We start from the raw sequence: 22380 nt of genomic DNA, 5'->3' as shown, positions 1-22380 counted from the left end.
AACAAGTATGAACACAAGTATGAACACTAGTATGACCTCAAGTATGAACTCAAGTATGAACACAAGTAAGAACACAAGTATGAACACCAGTATGAACTCAAGTATGAACACAAGTATGAACACAAGTATGAACACAAGTATGAGCACAAGTATGAACACTATTATGAACACAAGTACGAACACTAGTATGAACTTAAGTATGTCCTCAAGTATGAACACAAGTATGAACACTAGTATGAACTCAAGTATGAACTCAAGTATGAACACAAGTATGAACACAAGTATGAACACCAGTATGAACTCAAGTATGAACACAAGTATGAACACAAGTATGAACACAAGTATGAGCACAAGTATGAACACTAGTATGAACACAAGTACGAACACTAGTATGAACTCAAGTATGTCCTCAAGTATGAACACAAGTATGAACACAAGTATGAACACAAGTATGAACTCAAGTATGAACACAAGTATGAACACAAGTATGAACTCAAGTATGAACTCAAGTATGAACACAAGTATGAACACAAGTATGAACACCAGTATGAACTCAAGTATGAACACAAGTATGAACACAAGTATGAACACAAGTATGAGCACAAGTATGAACACTAGTATGAACACAAGTACGAACACTAGTATGAACTCAAGTATGTCCTCAAGTATGAACACAAGTATGAACACTAGTATGAACTCAAGTATGAACTCAAGTATGAACACAAGTATGAACACAAGTATGAACACCAGTATGAACACAAGTATGAACACATGAATGAACTCAAGTATGAACTCAATTATGAACACAAGTATGAACACAAGTATGAACACATAAATGAACACAAGTATGAACACAAGTATGAACACAAGTATGAACACAAGTATGAACACAAGTATGAACACATGAATGAACTCAAGTATGAACTCAATTATGAACACAAGTATGAACACAAGTATGAACACAAGCATGAACACAAGTATGAACACAAGTATGAACACAAGAATGAACACAAGTATGAACACAAGTACGAACACAAGCATGAACACAAGTATGAACACATGGATGAACTCAAGTATGAACTCAATTATGAACACAAGTATGAACACAAGCATGAACACAAGTATGAACACAAGCATGAACACAAGAATGAACACTTGAACACAAGCATGAACACAAACATGCATGAACACAAGTATGAACACAGGTATGAACACAAGTATGAACACACGTATGAACACAAAAACCGACGCAAATACGGACACAAAAATAAACACATGCATGAACACAAGTATGAACACAAGTATGAACACAACGCACAGAGTACTTCGACCAAGATTTTGTTCCAAATCACCCCCCTGATTCTTCATTGCCCAGGGTCCGGCACTATAGAGAATAAATTCGAGTATTCGATATTTTTTTTCATATTATTCACCAAGTGTTATATAATGTCTGTCTGTGGGGTCATCATTATATGAAATTCTAAATGAACTAAACGATATATAACGATCTTCTTTAAAGTAAGCGTTGACCGTGTATACGAATACATATTTCAAATTGTACACACGTTCATACTGATCCTCCTGCAACTTTGCTCCGGTGACTATGGCCGCGACTACATGGGCTAGGCTCAGGTGGGCCATACTGTGCCCTATAACTATTGAAGCGTCATTGTGTCAGAGTCTTTAACACATTTAAGAGATAATATCACCTGACAAGGGGATACTGAGTCCCAGTTACGAGATTGGAAAATATATATGTATAAGTCCAGGGGCGTAGCTAGGCCTATATACGTTGTAGGCCCGATGCTTCTTTGTGTGTTTGGAGACTTTAAAATGCTTATCACACATACTTAATTAAATTTGCAATGATTGCAATATAATCAAGCACTACACTCTAGTTTAAATAAACATCAAACTTGCTTTGGTTAAAAAAACACACACTTTTGAGTTGTTCAAAGTGTTTGAGTAGCTTTTATAGCGTATTTGGGATCATGACAGCAGTTCAATTTTGTCATGTTTCAAAAAAGTTGCAGGCTCAGGCCAACAAGGCCTATACGTAGCTACGCCACTGAAGTCATACCATAATGTATGGCAAATGAGGTATATAAAATATGCATATATTTAAACATTGTTTGATTGGTGAATTGAAGAGTTATAATAATAACTCCTTATTAGGACAAACTTAGTCCTAATTTTGAGCTAATTTCTCCTTATAACAAGATATTATATTATAACTAGGAGACACCAAGACATAATTAGCAGATACTTCCTCGCAATTAGGAGATACCTACACCTTATTAGGAGGAACTATCTCGAATTTAAGAGATATTTAATTCTTTTTAGGAGATACGAAGTTTAAAGTTGGAGATAATGCTAGTAGGTCCTAGTAGCGAGATAGATGATTCAGGGCTCAATATCTGCTGATTACGAGATAAAATTTCGTAATTAGAACTTAGACTATTGAAATTAGGAGATAGTTTCACGTAATTAGGAGATGAAACCTCTCAATATGGAGTAAGAATCCCCAATCTTATAATTAGGACTAAGTATCTACCTATTAAGTGATAATTCATTAAAAAATATTATAGACTGACACGAGGATTAAACCTATATTGATGTTCAAAATAGTTCTTTTGTTCTTCATGTACCTATTTATAGGTGGTGATATTCCGTTACAATATTTGCTTAAAATAATTAAGCATTAACTTAAATAATACATTAAGTACGGATTTACTTTGACAAATGGTGACTATTATATATTTGATGGTCAGATGAATGGTGTGGGTGGGGCACGATGAGCAAATACATGTGACCATATACGTAATTGACGAGGGACTGTGGACAAATACTCATGTTTGCTTACATTGTACCTTGTTCCAACAAAGATTTGGACCAAATAACAAGCTAATTGTCACAACTACGGGTGGAATTTATTAACGATATCTAAAATACCAAATGCTTTTGATATATTTAATATTGAAGGGTAATTGACGCTATTGAACTATTAGGCGTAGTGCCGACTGCATTGATACCATTGACTATGGGAATATAGCTGGTGGAAAATATTAGAGTGCAACATGTTTAAACACTCTTTCTAAATATTATTTTTTCATTCCTTCTGTGAAGGTTTTCACGGTCAAACTAAACGCAAGGTTTGAATATGTCTAGATCAGTTTTTGCGAGCATATATTACATCAAGATACCACCGTTTATATACTAAGTATTGTATGACCGACGAATACAAAAGTTCAATCGTTAGGGCTTCAAAGGAACGAGTGTCACGCCTCTTTTCGCCAGTTTCAAAAGGTTAATGAATAATGAGTCAGCCAGTCTCGGATGAGGCGTGCTGGTGATACAATCGAATAGCGATGTACGGACAATCGGACGGACGGATTTTTGTTCGCACATTTATAAAGTTTTTCAATTAAATATCAAAGTATGTAATTTTTGGCATATAAAGATGATTTTAAGCACACTGATTTTCTTTAAAATATGTTCCACAAATTAAAAGGAGTTTCGATCATTTGACAAACATGACTCAGTGTTGTTTTGCAGTAAAGACATTATTTTGTGTTTCAAATTCAGACTCAAATTGTATTGCTCAGCCGCACAGTCAGCTACTTATTTTAATAGCAGCGATATGGTCGCTACACATCACAGGCCACAGTAAGGAGGTTTGGTTCTAATGTCTTATCGAAGCTTAAACTTTTGTTGCTTCAAAAACTTTTAAATTGCTTTCTAATCTATATAAATAGTCATACTTTTACAGGTTACATTCTGTATTCGTGAGTATTACGGCAACAGTATCATAACTATAGTAAGATATAAATAATAAAACTGATGTGAGAACAACACTTAACGTATCCATGCACCAGGAATTGGGACTCTTTAAATAAACGCAAAACATCTATACAAATGAAATTGACAGCGTTTTAAAACAAATACATGTTATTTCTTTATTAACTATACATACATTATTTTGAAACATACTATTTGCCAACATTTTGCTAATAGACGCTGTGTTATTTTACTTGGCCTTAGTGATGAAACGATGGCGGGTTATGTTGTTTTGTAAAAGTGGGGACATATTTGTGAATTTATTTGAATTTAACAATATGAGTAATGGACTATAATGGTTATAAAGCCGCGGCAACTACAAAAACGCAAGGGTAAACATTATTGGCAAAGGAGAATAGAAAGTACTTTTGGCAAAGGTTAGCACAGGAGTCTTATAAAGGGTAACAGTTATAACATTTATCTACATTTGAAAAGAGATATTGACATTTTGCCTGTATTTCAAACAGGAGGGAGTCTTCAGATGAGCATTCTTTTGACAGCGGAGCACAGCGGTTGACCGATCACTTGCAAGTGACACGCGAGGGAGTAAAACACTTCACACTCATTAATGAGTATTGTTTTCCTATGAATATCAATAAGTGATTTATGTAATATCAATCACAAGTGACACTACAATTACAAGGACTGTTTTGTTTCAAGCTGGAGTTGGTTGCCCTAGGAAAGTTTAAACTGTGTCCAGTTCAATGATTGAGCGATGATTGGTTGAGCACATGTGCACCATGGGGACCAGAAAGGATGGACAAAGTACGTAAATAAACTGGAAAGTAAATAAACTAAAGAGGACTTAATATCATCTAGGGCATCGTTAGGGTATCGTTATCTCAATAACCTGGACAATAATTGTTGATTGTAAGATGATCTGACTAATATCAATATCAGTGGCTGGTTAATAAAGATATGAGGACATCTGTGGCGCTGAAAAACCTTCAAGTGTTAGCCCTCAACTACAAGTGACGGGTCACCGTCGTGTCGAAGTGAAGAAAAAAATTCTCAGTCTGACCTGTCTTACATGTTTATATTCAGTGTTTAAAAGAGGTGGGAAAGTTTGGCGTTTAGCTCTATTGCTAGTATTTTCTATCCACCCGAGGCCAGGTGGATATGATGCCGCCGACGACTCGCCCGGCACGCGCTCACGTCCACGACGTGGAAGGCGACTACGTATTTCTGAGTGCTGACGGCGGCCTGGCGGACACGGAGTCTGACACTTGCCAGCAACATGATAGGCAGGTTCGTACCACTTCTGTAGTTGGTTCAACTCGTATATTAGCCATATTATAATATTTAAATGCAGTACAGTTGTTGAACATCTTCTCGCGTGCATGCTGATTAACTATTTGTCACATAATTCATGAATTATGATGTGACTGTAAAATAATATATTGTTCTTAACTGAACACTTTCCCACGAACAAAACTAAACCTGTTGAAGCTTGTGCTCACAAAGGAACCCCGGGAGCGACCGCAGATATGTTAATGTTCCATTGTTCCTAGGCTGTTAGGTACCAATATAGGTTGAAGTTAATTGCCAGAAAATGACATAAAATTACATGGATCAGGAGTTTAAAGCACTTTAAAACTTTGACTCTATGTATAATTGAAATTATTATGAAACTTTCCTTTGCAAAAGTCTTTACTTTGTACATAATGCTTTAAAATTAAGTTGTGGTATTTTAAAATTAAGTATTGAATATTAATTAGTCGATTTATGAACACTTTGGCCTTTCTTTCGGTTATTGTCGGAGTTTAAATACATTGAATGATTTCGAATTAATGTTGTAAAATAGCGGGCGGCTGAAACTTCATATTTGTTTGGTGCATTTAATCAAATATTAATATAATTATTGATACATGGCATGTTCGCAAACAGGAAAAGTTGGAATAAGTTTTGCTTTGATAAATTTTCTTTATACTACAAAAACCAACGTTCGATTGTGTGTTTGTTAATAGGCCGAGATCTTTGTTATTATAAGTCCCAATTGCTTCAGAGTGAAGATGCAAAACAAATATTTACCCACTTAATCGCTCAAATAATGAAAGTTAAAAAGTTACTTCCCACGAGAATAGTAAGTCTTCAAATTTCGATTGTCTCCCTTAGGGCGACAACATTGCTTTACTCCCATGGTACCAGTTCAATGCTTTTATAGATATTACATGTACTTTAATTTGAGACTTTTCCCTCCTTTATGGATTTTCACCTGCGTACGTGCATAAATAAACAAATGTTATTTAAAGTGCTGACAATAATAAATCAATTACTAACTAGACTCGTGTCATGGGTCGGTTTGCTGTCGTTTAGGGCAATTTTCATGACGTTTACATACATAAAATATAATAACATAATACGAATAAATTGCATAACTAGATAAAAAGTCAATACTCTTTTCTTTGTAGTTAAAACAAATGCGAAGATTGCCAATACGTATATGTCCATAATACATCATGATAGTTTTGGTTAGATTTCATCTGCAGCCGCGGCGTTTGTAGAAACATACTGGTTACTGAGTCAGAACTGTCACCTCAAAATGAATATTATGTTAAATGGACTTAAGAATAAAAAAGTCATGACTTTGTATAACATGAACATATTTCGAATAACTAAAATAACCGGATAAACCCTACCCTGGATAGCTTGTTTGACGGTGGCCTCAGCCTGAGGCCCGGGTATTTCAAAACACAATGATTATATCGCAATAATATCTCATATAAAACCACATAAATAGAAATAAAAGTATAGTAAACTATAAAGAAAGTTATTTTTATAGTTTCTACAAGTACAAATGTTTGGCATTTATAGGCTGTTTACATACGTATACTGATGCTTGTAAATAACATTAGATGACACATAGAACTTTTATGTGTTTGTTTTTGAATTCTTATCATATGTCTTACATTTTCGGCATTTCTTATTTTACAAGATAACCTGTGAGACTATATTATAAGAGAAAGAATTTTTTACCGGGCGACAACTAGTAACACTTAAAAAAGATAGGCGTAGGAAAGGTTGAGTTCTCAGCAAACAGCTGAATGTGGGATAACTTGTTTTTTTAGGCCAGTTCCAATCCAAGAGTCATTCAGTCCCATATGTACGTAGACTAGTCAACGTTCTTGTGACCACGGCCTATGTGCATTAAATTAATGACATTCTCTGGCCTTTGCAAACTCTTTCATTTCAATAAAAGTTCTAAATGTGTTTAAGCCCACTTAGCAAAATCGGCACTTGAAATAAATAATTTGACACATATTGTTACTGTCATCAAATGGTTCTCCTCAAGCTAAAGGACATGGCGACCCAGGAGAGCATTTCGGAATATAATTGAAGATCCCATTGATAATCGCTGTGACCTGTCACACTGAAAAGTCGTACATTTAATTGGAAATTGAAAGTATACTGACCGACACCGATAAAATGAAATCTTTAGAAAATCCGTCGTTTAAGTAATTACTATAATAAGTGTTTCTTTTCCCTAAATTAAATCAATATACTGGGTGACGTTATAGTAAAGGCGTAGGTCGTACTTTCTAATTTCAACATCTAAATATAGTGACCAAATATTTGTATCTGGTTTATGCGTTATTTGATCATATCTTGTCAAGTCTGTATAAATAGTGCACTACTATAGTATTGCCTTACTAATGTCGCCCATCTCTATTCCCATTGGCTAACACGTAAGCACAAACACTGATTTATAGGATAATGCGGTATTAATCACAATTGTAAACATATTCTGTTTTCCTAATTTTAACATCATGTCAAGACCTGATATAATTATATAAACTATTTTTGGTATGCCTTAAACAAATAAATGTTTAAAACAGAAAAATAACGCTTCTCAATTGCCATGGCCTGAATTCATTGAATATAGACAGAGCTATTAAGACATTTATTACTATAACAATACAACTGTTTTGGTCGTTGTAAGGCTGATCAAGTCTTGTATACATTCATTCTCACCAACAGATATTTGTCAAATGCAGTTTATCAAACCAGTCACCAGACGTCTTCCCCCTGCCAGACTCCTTTATAAACATTGTCAGAACTGATGCAGAATTTACCTTTGTCTATTGGAATCAGACGCTTGTTTCAGGAGCAATTAGCACACAGGTGGCTTAATGGAAATTCCATCAGACCGAACGTGTATCAGTCATTCGCCTTTTTACCACTACCGTGATACGATATAATATTTTTATAATTGCTCAACTGGTATTTGTTGGAATAAGAATGAAGCAGAATAATTTTCATTTGTCAAATTAGTTCATGATATTCGAAGTATTTGGAGCATGTATTGAACATGTATTGACGACCATTATATCGCAATTAGGGGCCATGAGTCAGAGCCCGGCGTTCAATAGCCAGTGGTTTTCTAAATCGACAAATCTGAGCATTGTGATTTCTGAATGAGTCAAGTAATCCCGTTGGCTTAAACCATCGGTTTATCTTTCTTTACGCATTTCTGAATATTGGACTGAAATTTTTCATTAAACACTTTAAAGTCCGTTTTTACTCTGCTTAACAAACATTCATCATATAAATTACCAGATTACAACTCTGTTACCAGGATACTATCGGCAGTTTTCACAGGGAATATTAGGGAATTCAAATAATTTTCGTAAATTTAAAAATAGATGCTTAATTTATATTGAAAAAAAAAGAGAAGAAAACACTTGAGAAAAACGAAACTGGACAAGAAGAGCGGAACTTGTATCTCTGAGCGATTTACCTGTGTACAGGTTTTCAAAATCTATGTAGTAAATCATTTCTGGATTTGGAGTAGCAGGGAACAGGTGTATGGGTTTGAACACTGTGATAGCGCCCTTGATTGAGGAATTTAACTGGGTATCAGTCTTTACAGGAATTTATTTCAAAGTGTTTCCTTAAAACCTGGAATTTGGCTGTAAAACGTTTCAGGTATGTATATTTTCACTTTAGTGATTGACAATATCATGCAACGCAATATATATATTACCTCTACTGAGAAAAATAGTTTTAACTTAATTGACTGTTGTAACAAATATTTTTGTGTTATAAATTTTAGAAAACAAATTACTTCTATACATCAGCTAACTCACCATCTACTTCAGATTGCCTTTGAATTAAAGTACTTTCTACAAGTTTTGAAAAATCTGCGTCACTTGTTATAAGGTCTTAAGCATTTGTTTGTGGCCTTTTACGTTTGGACATTTTGGAAATATATATTCTGAATCAACTAAATCAGTGTGTTTTCAAGTGATGTCGGCAGTTGGTTCACATGTTAGTCCACCTTAATGGCCGCCAAGGAGTCTTTTGATGTGTTTTGACTCTGGCAGTCTCGAGGCAGGGATACATATGAACTATCAAAATAATAAAACAAGTATCACTGTTGCTGGGTCACATGTGTTCCCCATAACTCTGATTAAAGCTACCATCTGACGAACCCTTTTTAACTATCAGAATCTCTCCCCATAACTCTGATTAAAGCTACCATCTGACGAACCCTTTTTAACTATCAGAATCTCTCCCCATAACTCTGATTAAAGCTACCATCTGACGAACCCTTTTTAATTGGCTTATGTGCTAAAACTGTTGTACTATGGAGCTGAATCTGTCCACATACTGACCGTGTAACATTCTTCTTCTAATCATTGTAATCAATCAAATGATTGAACGCAATAGTAATCAATATGAAATAGCCAAATATTTATCAGGAACATTATAAAAGTCAATATTTATATTTTTCCTCTCTGATTAAACCTTCGATAATTGAAATTACCGTGCCAAAGTAGTTCTAATACATCCATTATGACTGACAGTGTTATTTAGCTGGTAAGATTCAACTATTAATTTAAAATCTCTTTACAATGTATGCAATTTTATTCAAATTTTGTTTTTGATATAAATGACTTGGATTTTATTTCCTTGCATGGTGTCTTATTGTAAACCCGTTAGTTACGTGAATGGATTTACAAATCAGTCTCTATGGAAACACATCCATTCAACAAAATTTAAACTCAATTAATTTTTAGCACGTCTTTTGACATGGATACAAAAGGATTCAACAGAGGCGCAAAATTTAAGGAGGTACTGTCAGTTTTATGCTCATCCGTTTGTGATTTATTGAGATATGCAGCAATGAACGCCGTAAAAGCAGGACCTTTCCTCAAGAGCTGGGGGCTTGTTTCATTTAAGGGTCTCAGTCGTTACTTCGATAGTCTTAAATCTGAATAAACTGCACAAATGGCAACAAGTTGATTTTATTATTTCCATAACTTTGAATTCATTTTAAATAGTGGCTAAAGTTCATTTCACACCAGTGTGTGGAACAATAATGAAAATATGTCAGTAAGATAATATTCTTTTACAACTAAAATCAGGTTTAAAAGACCTTTATTGAAGAGGGTTCCTAGTTCCTTTGCTGCGAGTGGCTGTTGCAGTGTGACAGTGTTCAAGGCTTGGTGTGAGTGTCCACCCTGTATTGTTCAGTTTTCTCGTCCCTTTGTCTGTTTCTTTTGTCTGGTATAAATGCACTATAGTTCGTCATACTAGGGAAACGATTAATGTTACACCGCATTGTATCAGCCGTAAAGTTAATGGTTTCATTAAAGCGATCTTTCATATTAGCTGTTATCAGATTTATTATCAAGTAGGCCTTGAAAGGAAGGGATAAACTTGGGCTATAATATACCCGACTCTATCTTCAACATAATCTTTCAATCTTGATGAAACTTCATTTATCATTGTCTCATATTATGTCTCCGATTTTGACAGATATTGCAGAAAATGTTCACCTTTTTGTATAATACTTAACTCAATGTTAACGGTGTTTTTCAAATCATATTATAAACGTTTAGATAATTAAATACGAATGATTTCCTCCTTTAATAAGCATGTTTATACGAGATAAAAGAATCGAATTGCGACGGGAATGAAATTCAGGCGGATCTTAGTCAACAAACAACGACCTCCCAATGCAAACACGGCTGTTCTTTTCCCTATTTTTGTCTGCTTTTGAGTATTGGTGTCAAGTTGAACTCATATTATTATGAAAGATAAGCGTCTTATTAAAAAATTCTTGCCTTTAATTTTGGTATAATGGCGTAGGAGTGCCTGATATTTTGGAATTGACTTTCGCACTTCAGAAGACTTTGCGGTCTCGAAAATGTACTCATTAAAGTAATGAGAAGTGAACTTCATTCCGTATTTTAGGCTATATAAATGTATTGGTATTTTATTTCAGTTTTTGTTCTAAAGGATATCACATCATTCTTCGAAAAATAGGTCTATGATGTGATCGTTAACCTTTGCTTTGACGACAGTAACTGGACCCTTTTCAACCAGTTGATCCATCATGAGACTGTAATCTCCCGAGATTTACCAGACTTGTGACATTGACTGACCTTCTTGTATTTGTCTCCATGACCATTTTTTCACGAACACATTTTTATCTCATTTCTCATCAAGTCTTTAAATGGTCTGATATGATGTCCAACTTCGATTGCGATCTGAGAACATTTCCTACAATCGGACAATTTATCATCCCGAGCTAGCCTTTGGTAAATGAAACAGTGTTAGATTACAAGAAATGCCGAGAACCTTGATTCTTTGTGGGCTTTTTGTGAGCCATTGTGCAATTCCAATGTAATTTTGTTCCGCTTACGTCTATTGTTATTAGCATAAGATATCAGAGCTACAGAGGTCTTTGTTGATTTATGGTACAGAATCACGACATTCTGCAAGCAAATCAAGCATCTCCATTTCTTGAATAAACTTGAATAAAACTGCATAACACAAACACGCAGCATTCTATTAAATAACACGTAGGTGGTCAACAAATAATGCTCCAGTCAATTGTAACCAAGATCCCCCCCCCCCCCTATGGAGGAAATGGACCGTGTTTTTACCTTTCAGGTGGCCCCGCAGTGCCGTGTTAATGCAGTAGTTTTGTCGTCGCGCAAAAACAGTGGGGAATAGGGCCTAACCTAGGGCCCCTGGGTGCGGGGGGCATATGACGGTAATTTTACCAGCAGTTTGTCCCCACAGGACGGGGATTTTACCCGGGCTTGGCTGGACCGAAAGTCAATGTCCCCGCTATTCCCCGGACCTGGGGGCGGGGAGGCGTGGTTACAATTGACTGGTGCATAAAGGGTAGTTTGCAAATTTAAATGATTTTAAAGGGTTATGGTACTTATTCGAAACATATCAACAAAGCAATATTTGTTTGATTACTTTGAACAAAACAAAAAAGTCACTAGTTTTATGCACTAGGCTGATGGAAATTGTTCTTCAGAAATAAGTTCGAACACTGCGAACGTAAATCATGAATGGCTTCAGTTTATCTTGTCACGCATATTGCAATTATGTGGAAGTGTGTGTGGCTGTGAGGTGGGTGTCGTGTGTGCCATGGTTGACCGGATAGGAAACCCGAGTAGGTCCCCGGCATCCTGCAGGCGATGTAGTGTGGTAGGCATGGCGGGTATCGGGTGATAAGGGGGCTAACAGAACGGACACAAGATAGTGTGACATTTCCTCCCTCGGTATGCATTTCTACCAGTGATGAAGTATCAGAGAGAGACGTGTTCCGTGTTGTGCGGTGTCAACACGCGTGTCTTTGTTATCATACAGACTACCATGGTTGTTGTTTCGGCTTTGTTGGCTAAGCGATTGTCCCATGACTTTTGTGACATATACATTAATCAAATCTGACAACATAATGACATCGGTAAACAAAGTTACAGAAACAATAGCAATAAAAATCTAACAATTAACGTTTTACAATAAGTTGAAATGACTTGGCTCATGTTGGTTATTGTTTTATTGACTGTCCAGCGGTAATGGAAGTGATTTGCATCCCGATAACGACATCGGACGAGGAAAACAAATTACATTTACTATCCAATATTGTTTTTACAAGACAGATAAGGATCGGGTCATCCCGCGTATAATGCTATGGCCTCAACTGGTGACAAGGTCCGGGGTGGGTGACGCACTTAACAATACGGCCAGCAAAGAGCGCGCCCGCGGGCCACTTAGTAGTCACTTAGTTTGAAAACTTTTATGAGTTTACGCCAAACGTTTGAAGTCACGCATTTTAAATTGTTCAAATGCTTTATTGGCAATGTCATAACTGGTCAAGTGTAGTTGGTCAGTTGGCTGATTCTCATGGTCATTTTCATCGTTTGAAGTGCCCACAATGGAATGTAGATAAATCAGTTGGGTTAATCAGCCGCGGAACTGTAATTGAACTTCTATTATTTACGTGAACAACTGGAATTAAAGATTCATAGTGTGGACCTTATCTGTAGCGTACATGTGTTAGTCAACCAGGGACACCTTCCCCGGTGCCCGGGCTTAGCACCTAAGTATATTGTTTACCAAAGTTTGACATGGCTTATTCAAAACTTAAAAGGAGACGAAGCGAGAGGGTGAGTGTTTTGCAGTTATCTGAAAGTGTACTGTTTAACTTGTTTTCATATGTTCACTTATCCTTGAGATAGTTGGTAACATTTATATCTCGATGTTAATATAGCTATCAGTTAATGTGTGCCATTTAAGTCAGTGAGCTGTGTATGTTTGTTGCGACCTCTTCTGTGTCCAGGTGTAGGGACACAAAACTTGGCCACATTTTATCTAGTAAGAAATCTCTTACTTTTGTACATATATCCCGCCATATACGTACGAGTATTGATACAGTGACTGTCACGCACACGGGGTGACAGGTGTAGTTCAGTGTTCAGTTTATCACTTGAACTGTTGGATTAAATTCGCAGGTATGATGTAAGTTTTTAATGGTATTACACTACCAAATAGTGCTACAGTTACTAACACCTGACACCAGTGGGTTCACCGGGTGGTCTAACGTCTCTGATGCAATAACTTGTACATCGCATAATAGGTCAGAAGTGTTTTCCGCGGTGGTTACTTGCGTATCTGCTACGTATTGCTTTCATGATAAGCGCAGACTGTATATCCTAAGCAATGGCTTCAGAATATATTATAGTTGATAACATAAAAAATATAACCATCATTTTATGAGAGCGGAATGTTTCTTTTTTCTCATTGCGATATGAAGATGATGTTAACAGTGTACGAATGCCAATTTTTCATCAACAGCAATGTGAGATCTACTGTTTATATCCAATAATGCGAGTGCTTTAGGGATGCAGAACCTGTTGTGTACACCAGAATGTTGATGTGCGTCATTGGCACGAATGTTCGGGTGTCAGGCTGCTAAAGTACCTGCACCGCCATGGGCACTTACCGCTGTATCAGACGTATAGATTGATTCTCTAATACACCTTGTATGTTTAACATCTCAATAAAGTTTGGAATTAGTTCAAAATCGCGTTCATGTCGATTTACATTTCATGGTTTGTTTGCAGTGTATACCGAGCATTATTCTCGTACGCGCGTTCACCGTATCATTTAAATCGATTTTACCAAAGATTTATTGCCTCATTTACATAAAGGCTCCAAGATAAAGGTTTGCGTTCGCAGGACCTCTTGGTTTGTTTAGAAATTCATTTAATCTTTATGATATGCTTTCTATTTATAACGCTTAATCAGTTTTGGAGGAAACCTGACATATTTCCGTTTCGCATTTTAATTACGTAGGCGTTTGACCACAGTTCTATTGCATTATTATCAAATAGAATCTATATATGTAATGGAAATGGTTTCAAAACCACAACTTTCTAAACTTAATGCCTCATCTGATGTTGGTTCTTTGTGGCGGTCTATTAGAATCCACATGAACATTTCGGACATGTTCCAGTAACTAGTAAAACATATTAAAAGAAAAATGCAACGGCAAGAGACTTGGAATCATGACAACATATCCATATACATGTATTACAATGTAGTTTGCAGTTTGTTACATTTTGGGACATGATATGTCGATAGTATTTACATTTGAAAACTACTCCTGTATAATTGTTGGCAAGATTTGGACGTTATCGTGGGAATCAACACCCCTGACCTGACAGGTATGGGAGAGAGGTATCAGGCGACGGTAAACAGCGGAGGGGAACATTGTTCTGGTGGAATAAGCTGCTCGTACAAGATCAACTCCGTAATATAGATTAGCCACTGAGCTGCTAAACTGATTAATAATAATGTTCAATGGAATTTAATCATTGGGCAATCGTCGATGGGTCGATGAGCCTTTTTAAAGGTCAATAAAAAATCCTCGAGTGATTACTCAAAATACACTAATCTCTATTTGCTCGCGAAACAAAAGGCTACCGGATTAACAATAGAGAAGATTACCATCTGCAAAATCGTAAATAAGTTCAGTTTTGATGAAGAGATAGGATTGTTTTTGAAATCAGTTCTTTCGCAGATCGCCCCATTGTTTGCTGGTTTAGTTGTTAGTTGTATGAGGTATCTGGATGTGGCGGGTGCTAAACTTGGTGATCTGCCTTATCGTAGATATACTTCTGAACGTTATAGTACATGACCTAAGTGAAGTTAGGTTGGTCACCAAAATGTACCATTGTGTTTAATTTGGTTATATCTAATGTTAATGGAAGCTGAAATTAGTTTTAATATCCCCTATGACGATTTTGGATTTTTGATTTAATGTCTTGGAATACCAGCACAAATCAATATAGTTTGGACCTTTCCGGACATTGTTTCTGACTGGATCCCAGGTACATTATTTGTTATATTCACATTTTCATGGTTTCAAGTGTTACAAGTGAGGTTTATTAATTAAGTTCGTCATCAAAAGTGTCGCTTGGATATGAATGCATTTAGACATATTCCAGAAACTAGGTTGGCCAGAAGCCAGGAAGAGATTAGTTTGGTCAGCCGCTCACAGATCAAAACGGATTATCTCCTCAAATCAAAACTTGCCTTTGTCTTTAACTTAATCTTCTTTGGATTACTTATATAATCTTTTAATATTTACATACTTAAATACGTAAACTCGTATTTGACAAGTTGACATTCGAAAATAATAATTTGCAAATTGTAAGTCTTTAGGACAGAGTGTCTAGGCTATAGCGCATGCTATGCCATTCATTTTCCAGAAACTGCATTACCGATATTGGATCTTGGATGCTGGTAACATTATAATATAAAGGACGCCCAGTGGCAACAGGTTTCTCGGCTTAATTAATAAGGACAGAACAGAGAGAGTGAGACACGCATAAGCATCAGAACAAACGATTGAGCATGATAACAGATGGGGTTGTTAGCTCTTTAGGGGTGGAGATGTACCGATGGGACTCGGGCCTCCTGCATAATTGATGCGGAGCTGTCACAACCGGATGAGACATCGGGCCTTTTGGAAGCGTTCAGGTCTGCTGGCATTATATGGAGTTTGCAGTCTGCTTGTCTTGTATATCAAAATTTCAAATGTCTGTGGATGAGTCAGGTGGTTATGGGCTTTTTCCACTGTCTGAGACTGATGGTCAAATACTTATGTTATTGTGTTGAAGGTGATGGACAGTGCATAGGCCGGGAACAGGCCATTTTAGTTCCTGTTGTTGTTGATGGTAACGCTTTTGTTAGAAGCCTCTTGTGTTTGGAACTCTAGACGAACGTATAAATGGCTGCTCTATATTCCAAAGAGGACATATTGTCAAAGGATTGTAAAACTAAAACTAGAAGGAGAAGAGACAGGCGATTAAAATCTGGAGCGACAGATGTAAGTTTAAGTGATACTTCACACCATTTTTTTTTTATCTAGTTCAGTGAAACGGTCCTAATTTAAATCTGCATAAAATGATATCATTACGTTATGAATCTTTATTTATTTATGGAAACCATCGAATTTAAGAAAGAAACTCTAAACCATTGCACATGAATCCTTTAGACTAATATTCATGAAGTTAAATTGGCGAATATCTTCTTACCAGTTTATGAGAGTCCCATTTTAATATTGTTATTCAACAATTATTTACATAACAAGTGTGGTTTCAAAGTTAAGTCTTATTTTTTAAGACTTAAACCATATTGCAGCCGTATTTTGAAACGCCGCATTTTTGATTTTTCAGAAACTACATGTATATGTTACTTATCCACGATTAATAATACCAAAAAATGTTAAATATTTCCTAATTGAAAATCCAACTCTTCCATTCATGTTTGATCGCTTTAATGTATTAACATTAGCAATGCATAGGATCATTAATAATGTTTATTTTAACATTGACGGGCTACTTTAAGTCCCCAAACGTAAAAAATAGACCAATTGAGATTCGAATATAGCTACAATTAATAAATGGGCCATCGGTTTTCGATCTCTAGTAAAAGACGGGGTTGTCCCGGGTTAGCTGTGCCATGTTTGTACGAGGTTTTCATTCCCGTTCAAAGGATGTGTTTAAATCAGGTCTAGCTTTAGAATATTACTTCAATATTTATATAGAGAACGATACAAACATGGAAGTTTCTCACACTTGAAGTGCAGTTGAAGTCTGTAGAGTTGTGAAGTACCATAAGTTCTAGAAGATGGATGGAGTTCCTGCATGTGTTTGTGGAGAACTAATTCCTGAGCTAATTCATTAGCAGTACGTGGATCAGTTTGTCTAATGTTGGGAACAGCTGACTGTTTCTAAACAAATGAGGTAATTCTGTTTTACGTGATGGATGTGAAATGATTCAAGGCAGAAGTCGGTATTTTGCCATTTTTATGCAGCGTTTTGTTGACGTGTATGTCGGTAATTCCATGAGTATGAGTTCCAGTTAAGTGAACAGAAGCACTATAGTGGTTTATGTATTGTTTAAGTATAGCTTTGTTTCCTTTAACCAACATGTATAAACGTTATTATGTGCCTCTTTCAATCGCATGTGTCCTTTTAAGTGTATTTTTTAATTACACTCAGGTCGAAGAAAGAGTTTATTGTAACAATATTTTATATGAAACACAATTCCTTATCTGTAACACTTTCAATGAAATGCCTTAATTGGCAATTACCCGGAGAAAATGAGATTGTATTGTATGTTACCACTTCACAAAAACTTTAAAGATTGCAAAAATGGTAACTAATTCCTTTCTTACACGCAAATTCATCATTATGAAGCAATTTAGCTGCGGACAGGTCCAGATAGAAGGTGTTTAAGAAAACGACCTACTAGGCTTCATCGACAATCGATTAATTCATGTGTATTGTATAACGTTTATGGTGACCATATGTTTATTTACGGGAATGGATAGCTTCGTCATGATCAATGTTTCTAAAGATTTAGGTTATTTCATTTAAATTTTAATTAACACATATTTAAGAAAATGTGTGTACATAGCTTGGTCCTGTGAAATCCATGGTCACAGTGACGTTGGCAGTTTCTGTTAGGGTTTAGCATCACGATAAGTGAATATTTGAAGTCATCCGGGGTTATCTCTGTGGCTGGGTGACGGACTTACTCCACAAGAAGTAGTTACCGGGTATTGCCTCCACTAAGGCACGGGGCGCAATTGCCAGAACGGCACACCGGGCTCCGTCCACGCTGTTAACATTTGATATGAGGAGGAATTTGTCATGATAGTCGGCTCTTAGCTTATGGCTCAACCGAAGACAAAACTTCTGAATTATTGACTTCTGAATAATCTATGTCTTGACAGCACGCAGTCACAGTGGTTTGGGGATAGGTGAGCGGTTCATGAAATTTAATTTTAGGTTTTACTAAGATACCATAAATCGCCCAACTATCTTCTTACCTCTGCGTACTCAGTAGGTATTCCTCAAGAGGTTTGAAACTCTGTAAACAATACACATTTCAAATAACACTGTTCGGCTCCGGTCAAATTTCACATTTTGAAAGGGACACACGACTGGTAACAACTGGGCTTTGCTGTTACTTCATAAAACTTTTAACCCTCAATTAGCCCCATTGCTTAAAATTGATGATTCAGCTGGCAACTTCCCGAGACCAAAGGTAACCCGCAGATATGTCCATTTATAAAGACAATGGCTGAAACAATCGGGCAGAATGTACATGGCCTTATTGGGTAGCAGGTCATCAATACCAGTCAATGTTAAAGTGACCGAGACTGGAACTTATTCAGATCAAGTATGATGTCTCATGCAATAAATCATTGGTGTTCAGGTAATTTGAGTTTCATTTCGTGATCTTTAAAGGCGCACAATATAAGATGCTGCAATTTTTATTATAAGGCATTATAACGTTGAACTCATTTGACTTTCATGATAACAAACCCCATATGATTTGTGTACTGGTATTTTTTTTATCTATACACAAATCATGCTTTTTGTTTTGATCATAAAGTTAATGGGTTAAACATACATTATAATGCAAAAAAAGACAACTTGTGTTGTGCGTAATTGCTTAAATGGTTTTTGATATTTTAGGAATTGCGTGTATATTTACAGACTGGCGGTATGAATCAGCGGTTACATATTTGAGATCACCACTGGTCAAATGTTTGCTTTTTGAATTATTCTCTTTGATTGACTTTTATGAGCACCTATTGAACACGTTCAAAGCTTGTTTCCGTCCCGATCAAACACTCGGCATTCTTGTGTGTACTACTAATTATATTCGTTAAACATCTGTTCCTCTTCGATCATGTAAAATATTACATTTATATCGATTTCATTCTAACGATTAATTAAGGGAGTTAAAAGAGCAATAATGCCTCTGTTTGTTTCATGTTATAACAAACAATTCTATTTTGATGGTATATGATGTACAGGGTTGAAAAGCTTTAAGATGGATTTTTCACGATAAAATGTAAAAAATGAATCTTGTCTACCGAAATTGGCAAACCAACAGATGGAATAGAAGCAAATTATCTTTGTGTACCTGATTTATCACATAGAAGTAGTTGATATCTTTCGGAATCAAACTAACGTTACCTATCAGTCTATGACGTTTGCAATTCTCAGTTTTGCTGGCCGGGATAGTAGAAACTACAGATTTAGATACTTGAACATAAGGGTATTCATGTTCTTCATGTTCTTGAGAAACTACTCAATGTTTGTTTATCAGCAGGCAAACGTTTTGGAAGGAGTTTGAGAGTACATTCACGACATTATCACATGAAAGGATTGTATATCTTTATGATCTTGTGACGAGTTTTTGCCTGTACAATGCACTTTGAACGCTATCGCAGGCATAGAAAGATTGACAAATAGTTTTATAGACCATCTTTAAGGGTTTATCTGCTGTAATGGTGACATAAAGACACTTACAGCGACTATTAAGACATTTGACTTACAGATAACGCCGTCAAATCCCAATTTTGAATGCATTGTTAAACTTTGTTCGTTATTGACTACATAAATGATTCATGAAATTTCGAGGTGATGGTTTGGACAGGCTACCTTTAAACTATTAGTTTATTGACACCATGTTAAAACGTTTCGAACAAAATAACTCAGGTAAATTTCATCTGTTCATTCATATACCTGTGTAAGTGCAGTTTTTATTTATTAATAGCATCATGTTTTTTATTTTCAGATGGCGGGCGAGTCGGTTGCAGACATTGAGATACCGATCTGGGTCCGGGGGACGCAGAAGTGGGTGACGGGTCTTACCAAGAGGACCACGTGTGACGACGTCATATACGCCCTCCTCTACCAGGACGGACTCCACGAACACGTCAACACGTCGGCGTACGCAATCTTTGAAAAATGGCGAGAAGTTGAGCGCCCGCTGCAAGGTCGGACGAAAATTGTGAAAGTGTGGCGCACATGGGGCGCCGACCAAGCCAATGTGTATCTGACCATGAGAAAGTTTGATGAACTGGAATACAGTGGTGAATTTTCCCTCACTCGACGGAGAAAAAAGTCCCGGCATCGAACACGCGAACGTGAACGTACTCGGGACCGTGAAAAAGAACGTCGATCACGCGACCACCATCATCGTCATGGTTACTGTCAAAACGCGAGCGAGCGACTCCGCTCGATGGAGACGCTTGTCAAACTAGTCATTTCACAGGAACGCAAATTGAAAGATATGATTGAACATGGAGATGACACGGAGAAATTAATCGATAAATATGAGTCAAGATTGCATAAACATCGATTAAAAAATAACGGCGAAGAGTATGTAAAAGATGCATATCTCGACGATAACGGTGATGAAATGGACGAACTTTTCTCTAATGCAAATGTGGAAGAGCTAGAATTGTATGTCAGTTTTTGTGATAAGATTTTAGCGCTCGAGGACATGATACAAAATGAACATGCAAAGATTGAAGATTTAGCATACCAAATACAAACGTGTTCAAATCAACAGGAATGTAGCTCAGGATCTCCAACTATTACCGAGGATATTTCAAGAGTGCAAGTGGAACTTACTCGTGCAAAATCATGCGCAATTATGCAGCATTACAAAGACCAGGATTTACAACGTGAACTTCAGTTTTATGACGAAAAGATGGCACATAAAAGTGACATGTGTAAACGGCTGCAGCAAGAACTTGATGAGATTGAATCCATTGCTCATATTCATTCAAGTGGATCTCTGGACAATTGTGGGGAAGCGGGAAGCCAGAACCCGCTGCCACTTCCGGAACGCACAAGCCGCGTTCAATCGGCCCCTTGTAGCCCGTGTTCCCCGCCTCCGCCATTGCCGGAGCGGTTACGGCCCCGGACACTTCAGCTCCCGCCACCCTCATCATCTAAACCGCCAGTGACTTCCGTGCAGCAACCAAAGTGCCAAATTGAACATGCCCCGGAGCGCAAACCAATCCTGAAACAGAGCGCTCCAGAACGCAAAAACGGATATAATACTCAACATAAATCAAACTCAAACAGTGAAACCAAAGTGAGATTCAAAACTGATGATATAATAGACAAGTATTACTGGGAGGACTCGAGCCTCTCGGAAGGAATCAGCATGGATCACTCAGATCTCTCAGATTGTAAGGACTTGTTCGAGTACCCGAGTCGGCGAGACGAGTACTCGAATGTAAAGTCCGGTACTCCCAACCGGCCCTACCTCACAGTGAAAGTGGAGGATCAAGATTCGAACTCGGATACCGGCCTCAGCAGTATGCACAGTGATGACTCCGCAGTGTACCATTTAGAAACATTGGTGTAATATCGTAAATAAAGGGATATAACTCCAGTTTATACATGTGTGTACACTACTTCAGATTTACTGTTCTTGGTCTTATCTAGTGCTAAATGACCAAAATATATAAAACATTTGAAATCCTATACATACAAAAATGTTTTGTTTTACTGTGTTGAATCAATAATAAGATAAACTATTATCTCGAGAGATTCTCACCAACATAATACTAGTATAGCATTATGATAAAGTCTATTTTGTAAAATAACTTTGGCGCACACCCGATGTTCCATCAAACTTGAGTATTAATTTATAATAGCTTTTATAATAAAGCTGGACTAAAACCGGATGTTTCCCAATACTTAACAGTTTCAACTTCTGAAACTGTAGTAAAAACAAGAGCATTGTGAGTACCTAACTGTCAATGTTCATATGTGTTACAGAGTTGGGAAATGGAATCATCTCTAACATCATTAAAGCTATAGAGAGGAGCCTTGAATTGAACATTGTTTTAGGTACATGTAGCATGTGTACTAAGGTTCATGTGAATATCTTCCAAGACTCGAG

At 36.7% G+C, this 22380-nt stretch overlaps 1 protein-coding gene across 6 annotated transcripts; it reads left to right on the top strand.

Moving 5' to 3' along the window:
* The first annotated feature begins 4869 nt into the window (after positions 1-4869).
* Positions 4870-22160, top strand: LOC128230052 (ras association domain-containing protein 9-like). Of its 6 annotated transcripts, XM_052942041.1 has the most exons (3): positions 15211-15479; positions 15861-16480; positions 20254-22160. In XM_052942041.1, exons 2-3 carry the CDS (start codon positions 16382-16384, stop codon positions 21838-21840), a joined length of 1686 nt encoding a protein of 561 aa, XP_052798001.1. In that variant the 5' UTR covers positions 15211-15479; positions 15861-16381; the 3' UTR covers positions 21841-22160. The 6 variants fall into 6 exon arrangements, with proteins under 6 accessions (XP_052798000.1, XP_052798003.1, XP_052798006.1 ...); XM_052942040.1 differs by lacking the exons at positions 15211-15479; positions 15861-16480 and adding an exon at positions 4870-5085; XM_052942043.1 differs by lacking the exons at positions 15211-15479; positions 15861-16480 and adding an exon at positions 8017-8763.
* Positions 22161-22380: the final 220 nt, after the last annotated feature.

Source organism: Mya arenaria, chromosome 4, assembly GCF_026914265.1.
Source record: "Mya arenaria isolate MELC-2E11 chromosome 4, ASM2691426v1".
In the NCBI taxonomy this organism is placed as follows: Eukaryota; Metazoa; Mollusca; class Bivalvia; order Myida; family Myidae; genus Mya; species Mya arenaria.
Note: the sequence above shows the minus strand (reverse complement) of the source record. Positions and strands in the feature narration are given on the sequence as shown.

What these genes read in the sequence shown, in the direction of transcription:
- LOC128230052 (XM_052942040.1), top strand. Translation starts at nt 4,957, where the DNA reads ATGATGCCGCCGACGACTCGCCCGGCACGCGCTCACGTCCACGACGTG. An exon ending in GCCAGCAACATGATAGGCAG is followed by an intron (nt 5,086 to 20,253) that starts GTTCGTACCACT and finishes TTTTATTTTCAG; the next exon opens with ATGGCGGGCGAGTCGGTTGC.